This window comes from Gobius niger (assembly GCF_951799975.1).
Source record: "Gobius niger genome assembly, chromosome: 22".
NCBI classification, from domain to species: Eukaryota; Metazoa; Chordata; class Actinopteri; order Gobiiformes; family Gobiidae; genus Gobius; species Gobius niger.
Window position 1 is genome coordinate 8,946,410 of NC_136873.1, and position 20,346 is coordinate 8,966,755.

The 20,346-nt window shown below is 36.5% G+C and overlaps 1 protein-coding gene across 1 annotated transcript in view; it reads left to right on the forward strand.

Moving 5' to 3' along the window:
* Positions 1-6,966, forward strand: part of ugcg (UDP-glucose ceramide glucosyltransferase) — a 30,969-nt gene extending 24,003 nt beyond the window's left edge. The window contains exons 7-10 of the mRNA XM_079580988.1: positions 139-225; positions 2,619-2,726; positions 4,454-4,532; positions 6,583-6,966. Of these exons, the coding sequence (XP_079437114.1) occupies positions 139-225; positions 2,619-2,726; positions 4,454-4,532; positions 6,583-6,753 (445 nt within the window). The 3' untranslated portion in view covers positions 6,754-6,966. The remainder of the gene's footprint in view (positions 1-138; positions 226-2,618; positions 2,727-4,453; positions 4,533-6,582) is intronic.
* The last annotated feature ends 13,380 nt before the right edge of the window (positions 6,967-20,346 follow it).

The following is a 20,346-nucleotide window of genomic DNA, read 5'->3' on the forward strand; positions in this document are numbered from 1 at the left end:
GTAAAAGCAGAGACTTAAGCCGTGAACTCTAGTGACCGTTTGAAAGAGAAGCGTTTTTAACTGGACGACTGAAACTCCCCCCACAGTGTGTTGCGACGTTACTGCCGCTGGATAATGTTGCTGTTGTACATGTTTTAGGGGGTGGAGGTTCTCCATGGCGACGCAGGTGGCGATGCAGAACTCCGGCTCGTACTCCATCGCCCAGTTCCAGTCCAGGATGATCAGGTGACCCTCGCCTCGCGCCGTGATTGGTCCTTCACTGAGAGTTGTGTAATGGTTGTGTTAATAGAGATATAAGGTTGTGTTAGATGTAATGGTTGTGTTATGTTATGGTTGTGTAATGGTTAGTAGTTAGTTAGTTCTAGGGCTGTGCAATTAATCGAAATTCGATTACGATTACAACAGTAAACGATTACAAAATTAGCATAATCGCAAAAAATCGATTATACATTTTGTTTTCAATATTTGTTTTTTTTCAAAATTTTTTTTTTTTTTTTTTCATTTTTTTTTTTTTCATTTTTGGATTTTTGTCACTTTTTTGTTGGATTTTTGTCACTTTTTTGATGGATTTTTGTCATTTTTTTGATGGATTTTTGTCTTTTTTTGATGGATTTTTGTCACTTTTTTGTTGGATTTTTGTCACTTTTTTGATGGATTTTTGTCACTTTTTTGAAGGATTTTTGTCACTTTTTTGAAGGATTTTTGTCACTTTTTTGTTGGATTTTTGTCATTTTTTTGATGGATTTTTGTCACTTTTTTGATGGATTTTTGTCACTTTTTTGCTGTATTTTTGTCACTTTTTTGATGGATTTTTGTCACTTTTTTGAAGGATTTTTGTCACTTTTTTGCTGTATTTTTGTCACTTTTTTGTTGGATTTTTGTCATTTTTTTGTTGGATTTTTGTCACTTTTTTGTTGGATTTTTGTCACTTTTTTGATGGATTTTTGTCACTTTTTTGTTGGATTTTTGTCACTTTTTTGATGGATTTTTGTCATTTTTTTGATGGATTTTTGTCACTTTTTTGCTGTATTTTTGTCATTTTTTTGTTGGATTTTTGTCACTTTTTTGTTGGATTTTTGTCACTTTTTTGATGGATTTTTGTCACTTTTTTGTTGGATTTTTGTCACTTTTTTGATGGATTTTTGTCTTTTTTGATGGATTTTTGTCTTTTTTTTTGATGGATTTTTGTCACTTTTTTGCTGGATTTTTGTCACTTTTTTGATGGATTTTTGTCACTTTTTTGAAGGATTTTTGTCACTTTGAAGGATTTTTGTCACTTTTTTGTTGGATTTTTGTCATTTTTTTGATGGATTTTTGTCACTTTTTTGATGGATTTTTGTCACTTTTTTGCTGTATTTTTGTCACTTTTTTGATGGATTTTTGTCACTTTTTTGAAGGATTTTTGTCACTTTTTTGCTGTATTTTTGTCACTTTTTTGTTGGATTTTTGTAATTTTTTTGTTGGATTTTTGTCACTTTTTTGTTGGATTTTTGTCACTTTTTTGATGGATTTTTGTCATTTTTTTGATGGATTTTTGTCACTTTTTTGCTGTATTTTTGTCATTTTTTTGTTGGATTTTTGTCACTTTTTTGTTGGATTTTTGTCACTTTTTTGATGGATTTTTGTCACTTTTTGATGGATTTTTGTCACTTTTTGATGGATTTTTGTCACTTTTTTGATGGATTTTTGTCACTTTTTTGAAGGATTTTTGTCTTTTTTTTGATGGATTTTTGTCACTTTTTTGATGGAATTTTGTCTTTTTTTTGATGGATTTTTGTCTTTTTTTTGATGGATTTTTGTCACTTTTTTGATGGAATTTTGTCTTTTTTTGATGGATTTTTGTCTTTTTTTTGATGGATTTTTGTCACTTTTTTGAAGGATTTTTGTCTTTTTTTTAATGGATTTTTGTCTTTTTTTTGATGGATTTTTGTCACTTTTTTTAATGGATTTTTGTCACTTTTTTGATGGATTTTTGTCACTTTTTTGAAGGATTTTTGTCTTTTTTGATGGATTTTTGTCACTTTTTTGATGGATTTTTGTCTTTTTTGATGGATTTTTGTCACTTTTTTGAAGGATTTTTGTCTTTTTTGATGGATTTTTGTCATTTTTGATGGATTTTTGTCACTTTTTTGAAGGATTTTTGTCTTTTTTGATGGATTTTTGTCACTTTTTTGATGGATTTTTGTCACTTTTTTGAAGGATTTTTGTCTTTTTTTTGATGGATTTTTGTCACTTTTTTTGCTGGATTTTTGTCACTTTTTTGAAGGATTTTTGTCTTTTTTGATGGATTTTTGTCACTTTTTTGATGGATTTTTGTCACTTTTTTGATGGATTTTTGTCTTTTTTGATGGATTTTTGTCACTTTTTTGATGGATTTTTGTCACTTTTTTGAAGGATTTTTGTCTTTTTTTTGATGGATTTTTGTCACTTTTTTGATGGATTTTTGTCTTTTTTTGATGGATTTTTGTCTTTTTTTGATGGATTTTTGTCTTTTTTTTGAAGGATTTTTGGTTGTGTAATGGTTAGTAGTTAGTTAGTTAGTTAGTTAGTAGAGATATAAGGTTGTGTGTTTGATGTAATGGTTGTGTTTTTGTGGTGTGGTTGTGTTTTTGTGTCAGGTGGACGAAGCTGAGGATAAACATGCTCCCGGGGACCGTCCTGGAGCCGGTCTCAGAGTGTTTCCTCGCCAGCCTCATCATCGGCTGGGCCGCGCACTACGTCTTCAGGTACTTTTACTTTTAGTTCATGGTTTCCTCACATGTTGGAGTCTTGTAGGTCAGTCTGAGTCCGCACTAGTTCCATCCATCAAAAAAGTGACAAAAATCCATCAAAAAAGTGACAAAAATACATCAAAAAAGTGACAAAAATACATAAAAAAAAGTGACAAAAATCCATCAAAAAAAGACAAAAATCCTTAAAAAAAAAAGACAAAATTCCATCAAAAAAGTGACAAAAATCCTTTAAAAAAGTGACAAAAATCCATCAAAAAAAATGACAAAAATCCATCAAAAAAAAGACAAAAATCCATCAAAAAAAGACAAAAATCCTTAAAAAAAAAAGACAAAATTCCATCAAAAAAGTGACAAAAATCCTTTAAAAAAGTGACAAAAATCCATCAAAAAAAATGACAAAAAAATGACAAAAATCCATCAAAAAAGTGACAAAAATCCATTAAAAAAGTGACAAAAATCCATCAAAAAAACACAAAAATCCATCAAAAAAGTGACAAAAATCCATCAAAAAAAATGACAAAAAAATGACAAAAATCCATCAAAAAAAGACAAAAATCCTTTAAAAAAAGACAAAATTCCATCAAAAAAAATGACAAAAAAATGACAAAAATTCATCAAAAAAATGACAAAAATCCATTAAAAAAGTGACAAAAATCCATCAAAAAAACACAAAAATCCATCAAAAAAGTGACAAAAATCCATCAAAAAAAGACAAAAATCCTTAAAAAAAAAAGACAAAATTCCATCAAAAAAGTGACAAAAATCCTTTAAAAAAATGACAAAAATTCATCAAAAAAATGACAAAAATCCATCAAAAAAGTGACAAAAATCCATCAAAAAAAAACAAAAATCCATCAAAAAAGTGACAAAAATCCATCAAAAAAAATGACAAAAAAATGACAAAAATCCATCAAAAAAAGACAAAAATCCTTTAAAAAAAGACAAAATTCCATCAAAAAAAATGACAAAAAAATGACAAAAATTCATCAAAAAAATGACAAAAATCCATTAAAAAAGTGACAAAAATCCATCAAAAAAACACAAAAATCCATCAAAAAAGTGACAAAAATCCATCAAAAAAAGACAAAAATCCTTAAAAAAAAAAGACAAAATTCCATCAAAAAAGTGACAAAAATCCTTTAAAAAAATGACAAAAATTCATCAAAAAAATGACAAAAATCCATCAAAAAAGTGACAAAAATCCATCAAAAAAAAACAAAAATCCATCAAAAAAGTGACAAAAATCCATCAAAAAAAGACAAAAATCCTTAAAAAAAAAAGACAAAATTCCATCAAAAAAGTGACAAAAATCCTTTAAAAAAGTGACAAAAATCCATCAAAAAAAATGACAAAAAAATGACAAAAATCCATCAAAAAAAAGACAAAAATCCGTCAAAAAAAATGACAAAAATTCATCAAAAAAATGACAAAAATCCATCAAAAAAAAGACAAAAATCCAAAAATTTAAAATTAGAAAAAAATGTGAAGAAAAAAAGGAAAAAAAAAACATTGAAAAAAAACAATCGATTTTTTGCGATTATGCTAATTTTGTAATCGTTTACTGTTGTAATCGAAATCGTAATCGGATTTCGATTAATTGCACAGCCCTAGTTCATCTACTCAAAGTTAGTTCATGGTTTCCTCACATGTTGGAGTCTTGTAGGTCGGTCTGAGTCTGCACTAGTTCTGCTTCTATTGTAACTTTACTGTGTCTGTTTCAGGTGGGACATGATGGTTTTCTTCATGTGTCACTGTTTGGCCTGGTTCATCTCAGACTACATCCAGCTCACAGGAGTCCAGGTACTTATACTTATACTACTGCTATAGTACTACACCTACATCCAGCTCACAGGAGTCCAGGTACTTATACTTATACTACTGCTATAGTACTACACCTACATCCAGCTCACAGGAGTCCAGGTACTTATACTACTGCTATAGTACTACACCTACATCCAGCTCACAGGAGTCCAGGTACTTATACTTATACTACTGCTATAGTACTACACCTACATCCAGCTCACAGGAGTCCAGGTACTTATACTACTGCTATAGTACTACACCTACATCCAGCTCACAGGAGTCCAGGTACTTATACTTATACTACTGCTATAGTACTACACCTACATCCAGCTCACAGGAGTCCAGGTACTTATACTTATACTACTGCTATAGTACTACACCTACATCCAGCTCACAGGAGTCCAGGTACTTATACTTATACTACCGCACAGTAATCTTCACTTTACTGCGCGGATTTCAAACTGCTCTTGGTGTTATTATGCCTTACATTATAGTCCCCCCTTTTATCCAACCATATTTAAATAGGGAACACGTGGAAGAGCTTGGTAGCTTCTATCTTGACCTGTTTTATGTAAAATGGACTTTTTCCAGCTTTCCATCATGTTATTCTGTCACTCCCTCATTAAAAACATGGCTGAAGTGTTGCCTTGGCACATTCACGTATTTCTGAGTCATCTGTAAAACGACGATCTTTCACCAAAGAAAAAAAAGAGTGGAAAAAGAGTGGTGCGCACTGAATGGGTGCTGCTGCCGGATGCTCTCTCATCGAATGCAATTTCTCCATCTGTGAGATCAATAAAGTACCATCTTATCTTATCTTATCTTAAAAACTCTGATGGCGGCCATTTTGAGTAATCTGTATAAACTCTGACGGCGGCCATTTTGAGTAATCTGTAAAAACTCTGATGGCGGCCATTTTGAGTAATCTGTAAAAACTCTGATGGCGGCCATTTTAGGGATAGGTTTGCCTGAGTCCTCCTAGGAACGCCCCCACCTCCTGGAGACGCCTCCGAGCCGAGTAACCAACCACTGCTCCTCAGCAGAACCCCCTCCCCGCAGTGTCCAGCCCTAAGATGTAAACAGATTCATCATGGAGGATTAGCTTCATGTGTTGTGAACCGGAGCCACAGCAGATTTTTACAAAGACACACATCAGTGTTTCTGTTACCGAAACACCCAGGATTCAAACCGGTGACAAGAACACTTATTTCAGTGTCTGGTTCTGCGCTGGGCCTTGATGATGCACAGAGCCTCCGGAGAAAGCTAATGCTAAGCTAAACCTCGAGTCATCACGTGAAAACGAGAAATATGCACAAATAAAGTCAATAAAACCACCACACACATAAAGAACCGTTTAACAATGATCACACACGGAGCCAGGCTTGTTGATTTGGAAGTTTATTGCTCACATTTCATCTACAGTGAGTCGTAGCCGAGTGGTTTCTCTCGGAGCTAAGGCACTATTAGCCGCGACAAGCTAACAACCTTCACCTTCACAACATTCATTGAAAACAGGCAGCATATTATGCACAAATAACGTCACTAAAACAGGCGACTGCTTGAAGCAGCCTTTACGATGATCACACAATGAGCCTGGCTTTACACATTTGTGGTTTATTACAGACTTTTCATCAACAATGAGCTGTAGTCGATTATAACAAGCTAACGGGTAACCTCGAAAAACCACTGTCCACCTGCACAGATAATGTCCGTCTTTTGAAGCGTCCTAAAGAGACAGACGCCTATTTCAAGTCATTTGCTACGGCCATTTTGAAAGAGCAATTTTATACAAGGCAGTTATTCTAATTTACTGCATTTACAGACCAACAGAAGGTTTGTCATCATTGTAGTGTGATATAGACTGGTGCTGTGGGACTGACAAAAGCAGAACACCCCCTCTTTAAAGCAGAACACCCCCTCTTTAAAGCAGAACACCCCCTCTTTAAAGCAGAACACCCCCTCTTTAAAGCAGAACACCCCCTCTTTAAAGCAGAACACCCCCTCTTTAATGTAATATATTCACCTGTAGTCCCCGCTGTGTCCTCAGGGCGGCGCTCCGAGCTTCTCGAAGCTGGACTTCGCCGTGGCCTGGTTCATCCGGGAGTCGATGGCGGTGCAGATCTTCCTGTCGGCGCTTTGGGACCCGACCATCAGCTGGAGGACGGGGAGGTACCGGCTGCGCTGCGGGGGGACGGCAGAGGAGGTGCTGGACGTCTGACCGGACCACGCCCACAGAGGCCACGCCCTCGGAGACCACGCCCTCGGAGGCCACGCCCACAGAGGCCACGCCCTCGGAGGCCACGCCCACAGAGACAGAACTGTTTTATTAAATATTTATTTGTGTCTTTTTTTTGTTTTGGTGCTAAAACGAAATGCTGCAGACGCTGACGCAGCTCCGCCCCCTCTCACAGGCCACGCCCCCTCTCAAAGGCCCCGCCCTCCTCTCACAGACCCCGAACATCTCAATATTCGAGGAACTTTCTCCTTTTTTTTCTATTTTTTCACAAATTTTTCTCTTCTTTTAAACTTTTTTCCCCAGTTTTTCCCCATATTTCCCACTTTTATTTTTTTTACTTTTTACTATTTTTTTTTTTTACCTTTTTTTTTTTTTTTTTTAATTAAAAACAAATTTTCCCTTATTTTAGCTTTATTTATTTTTTTACATTTAAATTTTTTTTTTTTTTTTTTTTCCCCAAATTTTCTTCTTTTTTTCAAATTGACAAATAAAAAAAAACTCCATTTCATCTTTTTTCTTTGGCCGAGTCTCGGACGCTCGTCGTCGTCGTCGGCGACCGCGGAGGGGGCGGAGCTGCGTCTCTGCTCTGATTTATAAAACAAGCACTGACCAATCAGGAGCGAGCTGCCGCCGTCTGATTGGACGCTGAGATCTGCTGAACTGTGATGATAATAAAGACTCTGCGACAAAACGAGACGAAGAGTCGGACGAGGCGGCGCCGGAAAAACAAACTTTATTTCTGAGCGTTTCTGTCGCCGGCGTCGTCCACACGAGCACTGAGGGTCCAGTATTTTAGAGTCGCCACATTTCACCGGGAGCAACGCGAGCGCCGAGCGTTTCAGGGAAGTCCGGCACATGTTTCTCCACATGTTTCTCCTCCACATGTTTCTCCTCCACATGTTTCTCCTCCACATGTTTCTCCTCCACATGTTTCTCCTCCACATGTTTCTCCTCCACATGTTTCTCCTGCACATGTTTCTCCTCCACATGTTTCTCCTGCACATGTTTCTCCTCCACATGTTTCTCCTCCATGTGATACAAATGTGCAGGAGAAACATGAAAAACAACCATGACTTCACAGCCTCAGATCCTGTTTGTTTCCATGTTTTTAGCCCTGCCTGGTTCAGCTTTACCCAAATCTAAAGCTCCTGGGCTGGAGTTCACGGCCCACAGGCCAGAGAGTCACGCCTCGTTTGAAAGCTAAGACCTTCAAGACACAAAACAGAGCATGATGAACGTTTCATTCTCAGTGGTACATGTGGATGCAGTTCACTGTTTGGCCACCGGCGTCAGATTGGGGGCGCTGTTTCACTCCTTTAAGGAAACACTGTTGTGTCTCTGTGTTTCTCTCAGAGCTTTGTAGCAGAAACTTTCCCAGTTTTCAAAGGTTTGTTACAAAGGTCGTTAAAGGTTCACGTTAAAAAGTGACTTTTACAAGAATTTTACACTTTAAAAATGATCTTGATAAACAAATGAATGAGGTAAAGTCACTGTAGGTGCTGTAGATGCAGGTTTAGATTTGCAGTATGTCGCTACAATAGTTGTTTTTTCCAGAGTGAACATGTGTTTTAATGTTATTTGCAGAGATATAGATATAATGTAAACCAAAAAATAAAATAAAGTAACTTATTATTTGAAGATTAAATGTAAACTCTGATGAAGACGCAGAAAAGCACAACATAAACGACTAAAACATGTCGACACAAACCAGGAAGAAGATGATTTCTGTCGGTCTTAGCTTTCAAATGAGGCGTGACTCTGGCCTGTGGGCCGTGAACTCCAGCCCCGAAGCTTTAGATTTAGGTAAAGCGGAACTTAAAGCGGAGGTAAGAGGTGAATAACACGTCATTCTGTCCAAGTTTTAGAGCCTTCAGGAGGGGGGGGGCGGAGTCAACATCAGGGGGCGGAGTCACCATCAGGGGGCGGAGTCACCATCAGGGGGCGGAGTCACCATCAGGGGGGCGGAGTCACCATCAGGGGGCGGAGTCACCATCAGGGGGGCGGAGTCACCATCAGGGGGCGGAGTCACCATCAGGGGGGCGGAGTCAACATCAGGGGGCGGAGTCACCATCAGGGGGGCGGAGTCACCATATGGGGCGGAGTCAACATCAGGGGGCGGAGTCACCATCAGGGGGCGGGGTCACCATATGGGGGCGGAGTCACCATCAGGGGGCGGAGTCAACATCAGGGGCGGAGTCACCATCAGGGGCGGAGTCACCATATGGGGGCGGAGTCACCATATGGGGCGGAGTCACCATCATGGGGCGGAGTCACCATCAGGGGGCGGAGTCACCATCAGGGGGCGGAGTCACCATATGGGGGCGGAGTCACCATATGGGGGCGGAGTCACCATCAGGGGGCGGGGTCACCATCAGGGGGCGGAGTCACCATCAGGGGGCGGAGTCACCATATGGGGGCGGAGTCACCATCAGGGGGCGGGGTCACCATATGGGGGCGGAGTCACCATCAGGGGGCGGAGTCACCATCATGGGGCGGAGTCACCATCAGGGGGCGGAGTCACCATCAGGGGGCGGAGTCACCATCAGGGGGCGGAGTCACCATCAGGGGGCGGAGTCACCATCAGGGGGCGGAGTCACCATATGGGGGCGGAGTCACCATCAGGGGGCGGGGTCACCATATGGGGGCGGAGTCACCATCAGGGGGCGGAGTCACCATCAGGGGGGCGGAGTCACCATCAGGGGGCGGAGTCACCATATGGGGGCGGAGTCACCATCAGGGGGCGGGGTCACCATATGGGGGCGGAGTCACCATCAGGGGGCGGAGTCAACATCAGGGGCGGAGTCACCATCAGGGGCGGAGTCACCATATGGGGGCGGAGTCACCATATGGGGCGGAGTCACCATCATGGGGCGGAGTCACCATCATGGGGCGGAGTCACCATCGGGGGGCGGAGTCACCATCAGGGGGCGGAGTCACCATCAGGGGGCGGAGTCACCATCGGGGGGCGGAGTCACCATCAGGGGGCGGAGTCACCATATGGGGGCGGAGTCACCATCGGGGGGCGGAGTCACCATCAGGGGGGCGGAGTCACCATCAGGGGGGCGGAGTCACCATCAGGGGGGCGGAGTCACCATCAGGGGGCGGAGTCACCATCAGGGGGCGGAGTCACCATCAGGGGGCGGAGTCACCATCGGGGGGCGGAGTCACCATCAGGGGGGCGGAGTCACCATCGGGGGGCGGAGTCACCATCAGGGGGCGGAGTCAACATCAGGGGGCGGAGTCACCATCAGGGGGCGGAGTCACCATCAGGGGGCGGAGTCACCATCAGGGGGGCGGAGTCACCATCAGGGGGCGGAGTCACCATCAGGGGGCGGAGTCACCATCAGGGGGCGGAGTCACCATCAGGGGGCGGAGTCACCATCAGGGGGCGGAGTCAACATCAGGGGGCGGAGTCACCATATGGGGGCGGAGTCACCATCAGGGGGCGGAGTCACCATCAGGGGGCGGAGTCATCATCAGGGGGCGGAGTCACCATATGGGGGCGGAGTCAACATCAGGGGGCGGAGTCACCATCGGGGGGCGGAGTCACCATCAGGGGGGCGGAGTCACCATCAGGGGGGCGGAGTCACCATCAGGGGGCGGAGTCACCACAGCGTGAGCCCCGCCCTCCGGAGCAAACGCAGAAACAGACGGACTTTCCTGAAACGGTTCCCCCGCAGAGCCCGGTACAGACGTAGCCACACGTAGAGCGAGGCGGGAGGCGGGAGGCGGGAGGCGGGGTTTGGGTGATGACGAGCGTCGGACAGACTCCGCCGTCGTCGTGGAAACGGAGTGTTTTTTTAAATGATCTGCCAATCACTGAACAATAAAGGTTTATTGTTTGAAAACGGGAGAGTGTCTTTTGTTACGGCGAGAGCCTTCAGACGGAAGCCACGCCCCCCACGCCGAGGCCACGCCCCCACGCCGAAGCCACGCCCCCCCACGCAGGCGTCACTTACGGCGCGTGGTGTTTCCTGATGAACTGGTTTCTCTGTTTCCTGTAAATGAACTTTATTTAATCCTGACGGTGTTTGTTTGTTACTGTGTTTTAACAGATTAATTAACTTATACTTGTAAATATCACAGGCTGTCACGCTCGTAAGTGACCAGCAGGGGGGGGGAGGCGCCTTATCATTGTACTTTTACTCGAGTACGACACAGATACTTCGTTATAATGTTACTCGAGTAGAAGTAAAGAGTAGTCGGGTTAAAGTGGGACAGTTTTAACCCCTTAACTCCCGCCTGAACCGAGCACAGTTTCACCAGTTTGGCTTTACCCCAATCCAAAAGCTTCTGGGAAAAAGGTGTGAAAATAGAGACAGAACTGAGACGAAAACAATGATGGAAATGTGACGAAAAGTGAGAAAACATTGACAAGAAAGTGACGAAAAAGTGGCAAAAATTTGACGAAAAAATGACAAGTGATGATTTTTTTTTGAAAAAGTGGCAAAAATGTCACAAGAAATTGACAAAAAATGGAAGAAAAATGTGATAAAAATATGACAAAAAAATGACAAAAATGTGATAAAAATATGACAAAAATGTGACAAAAAAATGACAAAAATGTGACAAAAAAGTGACAAAAAAGTGACAAAAATGTGATGAAAAAATGACAAAAATGTGACAAAAAAATGACAAAAAAGTGACAAAAATGTGACAAAAAAATGACAAAAATGTGACAAAAAAATGACAAAAATGTGACAAAAAAATGATAAAAATGTGATAAAAATGTGACAAAAAATGACAAAAAAATGACAAAAAAGCGACAAAAATATGACAAAAAATGACAAAAAATGACAAAAAAATGACAAAAATGTGACAAAAAAACGATAAAAATGACACAAAAGTTAGAAAAATGAGTTGAACAATGATGGAAGTAAATAAATGTGTCGTGAGGAAAAAGCTCCCCTCGGTTCAGGCGAGACTTAAGAGAAAACTGTATCTTTGGACCAACCTGTGTTTGAGGCAAAATTAAACATTTGACTTTTGTTCCTCCCCTGGTGTAAAACAGAGAATAGTAAAAACAGTAAAAACAGTAATAACAGAATCTAAAGCTTTTAAAAATACACAACATTAACGACTTTGAAATGAGGTGGAAACTTTTCAATAGTTTCTCACTTTACCCACATTCACCCTGTGATTAAAAGCACTGCAGATGAAATGTTACCATCAGATCTGTCGGTCTTAGCTTTCAAATGACTGTGTTCTACAGGCGGTGAACCTTTTAGATTTGGGTAAAACCGACCTAATTTGTATTAATATTTAAACTTTTTTTTATTTTATTTTTTTTATTATTATTTTTATTTTATTTTTATTAATATTTAAACATTTTTATTTTATTTTTATTTGTATTTATATTTAAAACAATATCACACAACACGTGGCACGATTTTCTTCCTTTTATTTATTTGTTTTGTTGGCGACCATGCGCGCTCTGGACGCTCACGAGCACCCGCGCTCATCACCTGACCACGCGTCCCTCCTCCTCTTTACGCGCTGACGTCAGACGCACGGACGCCGGGACGTGGAAGTGCAAACTCCGGGATCAAAGCCGCTCTTGTTCCACAGACTCGGAGCCGTTTTCCCGTCAGATTCACCGCGAGCTTCACCGCGGGACACGAACCTGCGACCGGACACCGACCCCCCCGCCTCACACCCCCCCAGCGAAGAGGCACGAGACCCCCGCGGAAACTACCGAGGAGCCGGAGGGAAGCACGCGCAGCAGCGGCAGGTCAGTGCGGCGGCCGGGCAGTCAGTGACCTCTGCTTTACGCTCTTATACTTTATACTTTATACTTATACTTTATACTTATACTTATACAGCCTTTGTACTTTACTCCGGATGCCCTCACAGCCTTTACACGTTACTGCCTCGGACTCTTTCCTCCGGATGCCCTCCCTCACCCCTGTGGTGAAGAGAAAACAGTGATTAGATGAATCATGTTTACCGCTTGTTTCGCTCTTTACGCTCTTGACGCGCTTCACGCTCGTTGTGTGTCTGTGCCTCAGCTTTAATGCCATGTCTGATAAAGATTCTGTCTGAGCCTCAGCGCTGCGGACGTGGTAAACCCTGCGGAGCCTCTACATCCACATTGTAGAGCTTTTCCTGAGCAGCTCCGTGTTTCACATCCGGGTTCTCCTGCAGGACAGTTCTGTTGTAGTGAAGTGAACTCTACAATGTGAGGATGAACCGGCCCAGATCAGCGTAAATGTGACACTTCCACAAATACACGTTAACCTCTGACCCCCCGCCTTCACCGAGAGGGTTTTCTACAGTTCGGCTTTGCCCAAATCTAAAGGCTTCTTGACTGGAGAGCGACTCTGTAACGTCTCATTTTTTTGTGGCTTTTTGCCGTGTTTTCGTCACTTTTTTTGTCACTTTTTCACAAAAAAGAGAGAAAAGTTTGACCAAAAAGTGATGAAAAATGGATGAAAAAGTGGCAAAAATGTCACAAGAAATGACCAAAAAAAAGACAAAAAAATGATTAAAATTTGACCAAAAAATGTAAAAAATTTGACAAAAAATTGACAAAAAAATGACCAAAAAATGATTAAAATTTGACAAAAAAAACGACAAAAAACTGACAAAAAAACGACAAAAAAACGACAAAAAAATGACAAAAAAATGACAAAAAAACGACAAAAAAACGACAAAAAAATGACAAAAAAGTGACAAAAAAGTGACAAAAATTAGACGAAAAAATGACGAAAAAAATGACAAAAAAACGACAAAAAAATGACAAAAAAATGATTAAAATTTGACCAAAAAATGTAAAAAAATTTGACAAAAATTTGACAAAAAAATGACAAAAAAATGATTAAAATTTGACAAAAAAAACGACAAAAAACTGACAAAAAAACGACAAAAAAACGACAAAAAAATGACAAAAAATGACCAAAAAATGACAAAAAAATGACAAAAAAATGATTAAAATTTGACCAAAAAATGTAAAAAATTTGACAAAAAATTGACAAAAAATTGACAAAAAAATGATTAAAATTTGACAAAAAAAACGACAAAAAACTGACAAAAAAACGACAAAAAAACGACAAAAAAATGACAAAAAAATGACAAAAAAACGACAAAAAAACGACAAAAAAATGACAAAAAAGTGACAAAAAAGTGACAAAAATTAGACGAAAAAATGACGAAAAAATGACAAAAAAACGACAAAAAAATGACAAAAAAATGATTAAAATTTGACCAAAAAATGTAAAAAAAATTGACAAAAATTTGACAAAAAAATGACAAAAAAATGATTAAAATTTGACAAAAAAAACGACAAAAAACTGACAAAAAAACGACAAAAAAACGACAAAAAAATGACAAAAAATGACCAAAAAATGACAAAAAAATGACAAAAAAATGACAAAAAAACGACAAAAAAACGACGAAAAAATGACAAAAAAATGACAAAAAAACGACAAAAAAACGACAAAAAAGTGACAAAAAAGTGACAAAAATTAGACGAAAAAATGACGAAAAAAATGACAAAAAAACGACAAAAAAATGACAAAAAAATGATGGGAAAATGTGCTGACGTGAGGAAAAAGCTCCTCTCGGTTCAGGCGGGAGTTAAGAGGTTTTAGATTTGGGTAAAGCTCGGTCTCTCCCGGGGGGGTAAAGGGTAAAGTGAGAGGTCAGACCGGGGGCCCTTAGAGCCGGGGGCCCCTCTGTGCTCCTCCAGAACGGACACATGACCGTCCGGCCCTGGTCACTACACTGCTGCTGTAGAGCCTCTGACGTGCTGAGGGGAAGTTCTGAAAGTGTAAAATGATGGTTTTGAGGAGCCTGTAGATCCAGATGTTCAGGCTGTAAAACACGCGTGACGATTGTTCCTGTAAGTATGTTCAGGACACATGACACACGCCAAACTTTAGCTCTAAACGTGTTTCCGTTACGGAGTTAGAGCTCGTTAAAAGTGCTCACAAACACAAAAATGACGCTTAGAGGGGAAGTTCCGAAAGTGTGAAATGATGGTTTTGAGGAGCCTGTAGATCCAGACGTTCAGGCCCGAGAACACGCGTGACGATTGTTCCTGTAAGTATGTTCAGGACACATGACACATGCCAAACTTTAGCTCTGAACGTGTTTCCGTTACGGAGTTAGAGCTCGTTAAAAGTGCTCACAAACACGAAAAAGAGCGCAGTTTTGTTGATGAAAATCCTCCTGTTTAAATCCGGGTTTTTGATTCTAGTATTGTTAATTTTCTTGATGATTTATCTTTATCCCGTTCATCACACGTGTTATTACCATGGATGACAGAATAATAGGGCGATATATCGATATTTAAAGGAACAGGCCGCCGTTTTTACCCCCCCTACAGGTTACTGACGGAAGTGAGCGGGGAAGTCTTTAGGAGTTACTGCTCCTGTATCATTACGCCTCACAATATAGTTCCCTTTTTATCTGGGATTTATCGGGATATGACTTTTAGTCCAGCCCGACACAATAATTGTTTGCCTGGATTATAACTTCAGGTCAGATCTGAGGTCAGGTCTGAGGTCAGGTCTGTGTTATCGCCTGTGAGATGTTAGTGATGGGTTTATTGGTCTGATCTGAGGTCAGTCTGCTCCTCATAAAGCTCCAGATGAAGCTGAACGTGTGATGTAGTGAATGATCTCTGACCCATAAACATCTGACCCACAAACATCTGACCCGACTTTTGACTCTGAAATGTCAGATCTTTATCACAGTAATTATGGGATGTTTGGTTTATGAGTCCAGGGTTCAGCTCCACGTCCTCGAGCTGTGACCCGACGCAGCCCTGACGCTGTGAGGCAACACAGGGACGAGAACCCGTGATCCGGCTCCATGTTTTACTGTAGGAATAAACATGATCCGGCTCCGTGTTTTACTGTAGGAATAAACATGATCCGGCTCCGTGTTTTACTGTAGGAATAAACATGATCCGGCTCCGTGTTTTACTGTAGGAATAAACATGATCCAGCTCCGTGTTTTACTGTAGGAATAAACATGATCCGGCTCCGTGTTTTACTGTAGGAATAAACATGATCCGGCTCCGTGTTTTACTGTAGGAATAAACATGATCCAGCTCCGTGTTTTACTGTAGGAATAAACATGATCCGGCTCCGTGTTTTACTGTAGGAATAAACATGATCCGGCTCCGTGTTTTACTGTAGGAATAAACATGATCCGGCTCCGTGTTTTACTGTAGGAATAAACATGATCCGGCTCCGTGTTTTACTGTAGGAATAAACATGATCCGGCTCCTTGTTTTACTGTAGGAATAAACATGATCCGGCTCCATGTTTTACTGTAGGAATAAACATGATCCGGCTCCGTGTTTTACTGTAGGAATAAACATGATCCGGCTCCGTGTTTTACTGTAGGAATAAACATGATCCAGCTCCGTGTTTTACTGTAGGAATAAACATGATCCAGCTCCGTGTTTTACTGTAGGAATAAACATGATCCGTGTTTTACTGTAGGAATAAACATGATCCGGCTCCGTGTTTTACTGTAGGAATAAACATGATCCGGCTCCGTGTTTTACTGTAGGAATAAACATGATCCAGCTCCATGTTTTACTGTAGGAATAAACATGATCCGGCTCCGTGTTTTAGATTTGGGTAAAGCAGGCCTGAGGGTCTGCAGATGACGTCCCGTGTGAATCTAATACAAACCCATTACCGACTTTGACCTTCTCGTCTCCGTCCCGACGCTGCGCTGTGATTGGCCGCCGCGCTCCTTCAGCCCCGGGGCTCGACGGCCAATCACATTAGGGCTGTGGGTCTGGACGCGTTTCCACGGTTACGGACGAGGCCGACCACGTCACCGGGGAACGTTCGGCTCAGAGTCGCCGGACACTCAGACGCTCAGACGCTCGGACGCGGATCCACCGAGTTACCACCAGGTTACCACCGAGTTACCACCAGGTTACCACGGTGACGGGTCAGGATTTACTGCGGCTTCACTGAGACAGAGGTGCTTTTGCTCCGGACGGATTTATTCGTTTTGTGAGATTTGTGGAGAGGAAGGAGCTACGACTGTAACGACTGTGACGAGCATGAGTTGTGTGGTTCTTAGCTTTCAAATGCAGCTCTGGCTGAACATTTTTTTGTAATTTCTTGTCACACTTTTGTCATTTGTTCATTAATTTTTTGTATTTTTTTGGTCAAATATTTGTAATTTTTCCTCCATTTTTTGTCAATTTCTTGTGATATTTTTGCCACTTTTTCATTTCACTTTTTTATCATTTTTTTGTCACTTTTTTATCACTTTTTTATCATTTTTTTGTCACTTTTTTATCATTTTTTTGTCACTTTTTTATCATTTTTTTGATCATTTTTTTGTCACTTTTTTATCATTTTTTTGTCACTTTTTTATAATTTTTTCGTCACTTTTTTATCATTTTTTTGTCATATTTTTATCATTTTTTATCATATTTTTATCAATTTTTTGTCACTTTTTTATCATTTTTTTGTCATATTTTTATCATTTTTTTATCATATTTTTATCATTTTTTTATCATATTTTTATCAATTTTTTGTCACTTTTTTATCATTTTTTTGTCATATTTTTATCATTTTTTTTATCATATTTTTATCATTTTTTTATCATATTTTTATCATATTTTTATCATATTTTTATCAATTTTTTGTCACTTTTTTATCATTTTTTTGTCATATTTTTATCATATTTTTATCATTTTTTTGTCATATTTTTTATCATATTTTTATAATTTTTTCGTCACTTTTTTATCATTTTTTTAATCATATTTTTATCAATTTTTTGTCATATTTTTATCATTTTTTTGTCACTTTTTTATAATTTTTTTGATCATTTTTTTGTCACTTTTTTATCATTTTTTTGATCATTTTTTTGTCACTTTTTTATAATTTTTTCGTCACTTTTTTATCATTTTTTTATCATATTTTTATCATTTTTTTGTCACTTTTTTATCATTTTTTTGTCACTTTTTTATAATTTTTTCGTCACTTTTTTATCATTTTTTATCATATTTTTATCAATTTTTTGTCACTTTTTTATCATTTTTTTGTCATATTTTTATCATTTTTTTATCATATTTTTATCATTTTTTTATCATATTTTTATCAATTTTTTGTCACTTTTTTATCATTTTTTTGTGATATTTTTATCATTTTTTTATCATATTTTTATTATTTTTTTATCATATTTTTATCATATTTTTATCATATTTTTATCATTTTTTTATCATTTTTTTATCATATTTTTGTCATATTTTTATCATTTTTTTGTCACTTTTTTATAATTTTTTTGTCACTTTTTTATAATTTTTTCGTCACTTTTTTATCATTTTTTATCATATTTTTATCAATTTTTTGTCACTTTTTTATCATTTTTTTGTCATATTTTTATCATTTTTTTATCATATTTTTATCATTTTTTTATCATATTTTTATCAATTTTTTGTCACTTTTTTATCATTTTTTTGTGATATTTTTATCATTTTTTTATCATATTTTTATTATTTTTTTATCATATTTTTATCATATTTTTATCATATTTTTATCATTTTTTTATCATTTTTTTATCATATTTTTATCAATTTTTTGTCACTTTTTTATCATTTTTTTGTCATATTTTTATCATATTTTTATCATTTTTTTGTCATATTTTTATCATATTTTTATCATATTTTTATCATTTTTTCGTCACTTTTTTATCATTTTTTTATCATATTTTTATCATTTTTTTGTCACTTTTTTATCATTTTTTTGTCACTTTTTTATAATTTTTTCGTCACTTTTTTATCATTTTTTATCATATTTTTATCAATTTTTTGTCACTTTTTTATCATTTTTTTGTCATATTTTTATCATTTTTTTATCATATTTTTATCATTTTTTTATCATATTTTTATCAATTTTTTGTCACTTTTTTATCATTTTTTTGTGATATTTTTATCATTTTTTTATCATATTTTTATTATTTTTTTATCATATTTTTATCATATTTTTATCATATTTTTATCATATTTTTATCATTTTTTTATCATTTTTTTATCATATTTTTATCAATTTTTTGTCACTTTTTTATCATTTTTTTGTCATATTTTTATCATATTTTTATCATTTTTTTGTCATATTTTTATCATATTTTTATCATATTTTTATCATTTTTTTGTCACTTTTTTATAATTTTTTCGTCACTTTTTTATCATTTTTTTATCATATTTTTATCAATTTTTTGTCATATTTTTATCATTTTTTTGTCACTTTTTTATAATTTTTTCGTCACTTTTTTATCATTTTTTTGTCATATTTTTATCATTTTTTTATCATATTTTTATCATTTTTTTGTCACTTTTTTATAATTTTTTCGTCACTTTTTTATCATTTTTTTAATCATATTTTTATCAATTTTTTGTCATATTTTTATCATTTTTTTGTCACTTTTTTATAATTTTTTTGATCATTTTTTTGTCACTTTTTTATCATTTTTTTGATCATTTTTTTGTCACTTTTTTATAATTTTTTCGTCACTTTTTTATCATTTTTTTATCATATTTTTATCATTTTTTTGTCACTTTTTTATAATTTTTTCGTCACTTTTTTATCATTTTTTATCATATTTTTATCAATTTTTTGTCACTTTTTTATCATTTTTTTGTCATATTTTTATCATTTTTTTATCATATTTTTATCATTTTTTTATCATATTTTTATCAATTTTTTGTCACTTTTTTATCATTTTTTTGTGATATTTTTATCATTTTTTTATCATATTTTTATTATTTTTTTATCATATTTTTATCATATTTTTATCATATTTTTATCATTTTTTTATCATTTTTTTATCATATTTTTATCAATTTTTTGTCACTTTTTTATCATTTTTTTGTCATATTTTTATCATATTTTTATCATTTTTTTGTCATATTTTTATCATATTTTTATCATATTTTTATCATTTTTTTGTCACTTTTTTATAATTTTTTCGTCACTTTTTTATCATTTTTTTATCATATTTTTATCAATTTTTTGTCATATTTTTATCATTTTTTTGTCACTTTTTTATAATTTTTTCGTCACTTTTTTATCATTTTTTTGTCATATTTTTATCATTTTTTTATCATATTTTTATCAATTTTTTGTCACTTTTTTATCATTTTTTTGTCATATTTTTATCATTTTTTTTATCATATTTTTATCATTTTTTTATCATATTTTTATCATATTTTTATCATATTTTTATCAATTTTTTGTCACTTTTTTATCATTTTTTTGTCATATTTTTATCATATTTTTATCATTTTTTTGTCATATTTTTATCATATTTTTATAATTTTTTCGTCACTTTTTTATCATTTTTTTAATCATATTTTTATCAATTTTTTGTCATATTTTTATCATTTTTTTGTCACTTTTTTATAATTTTTTTGATCATTTTTTTGTCACTTTTTTATCATTTTTTTGATCATTTTTTTGTCACTTTTTTATCATTTTTTTATCATTTTTTTTATAATTTTTTCGTCACTTTTTTATCATTTTTTTATCATATTTTTATCATTTTTTTGTCACTTTTTTATCATTTTTTTGTCACTTTTTTATAATTTTTTCGTCACTT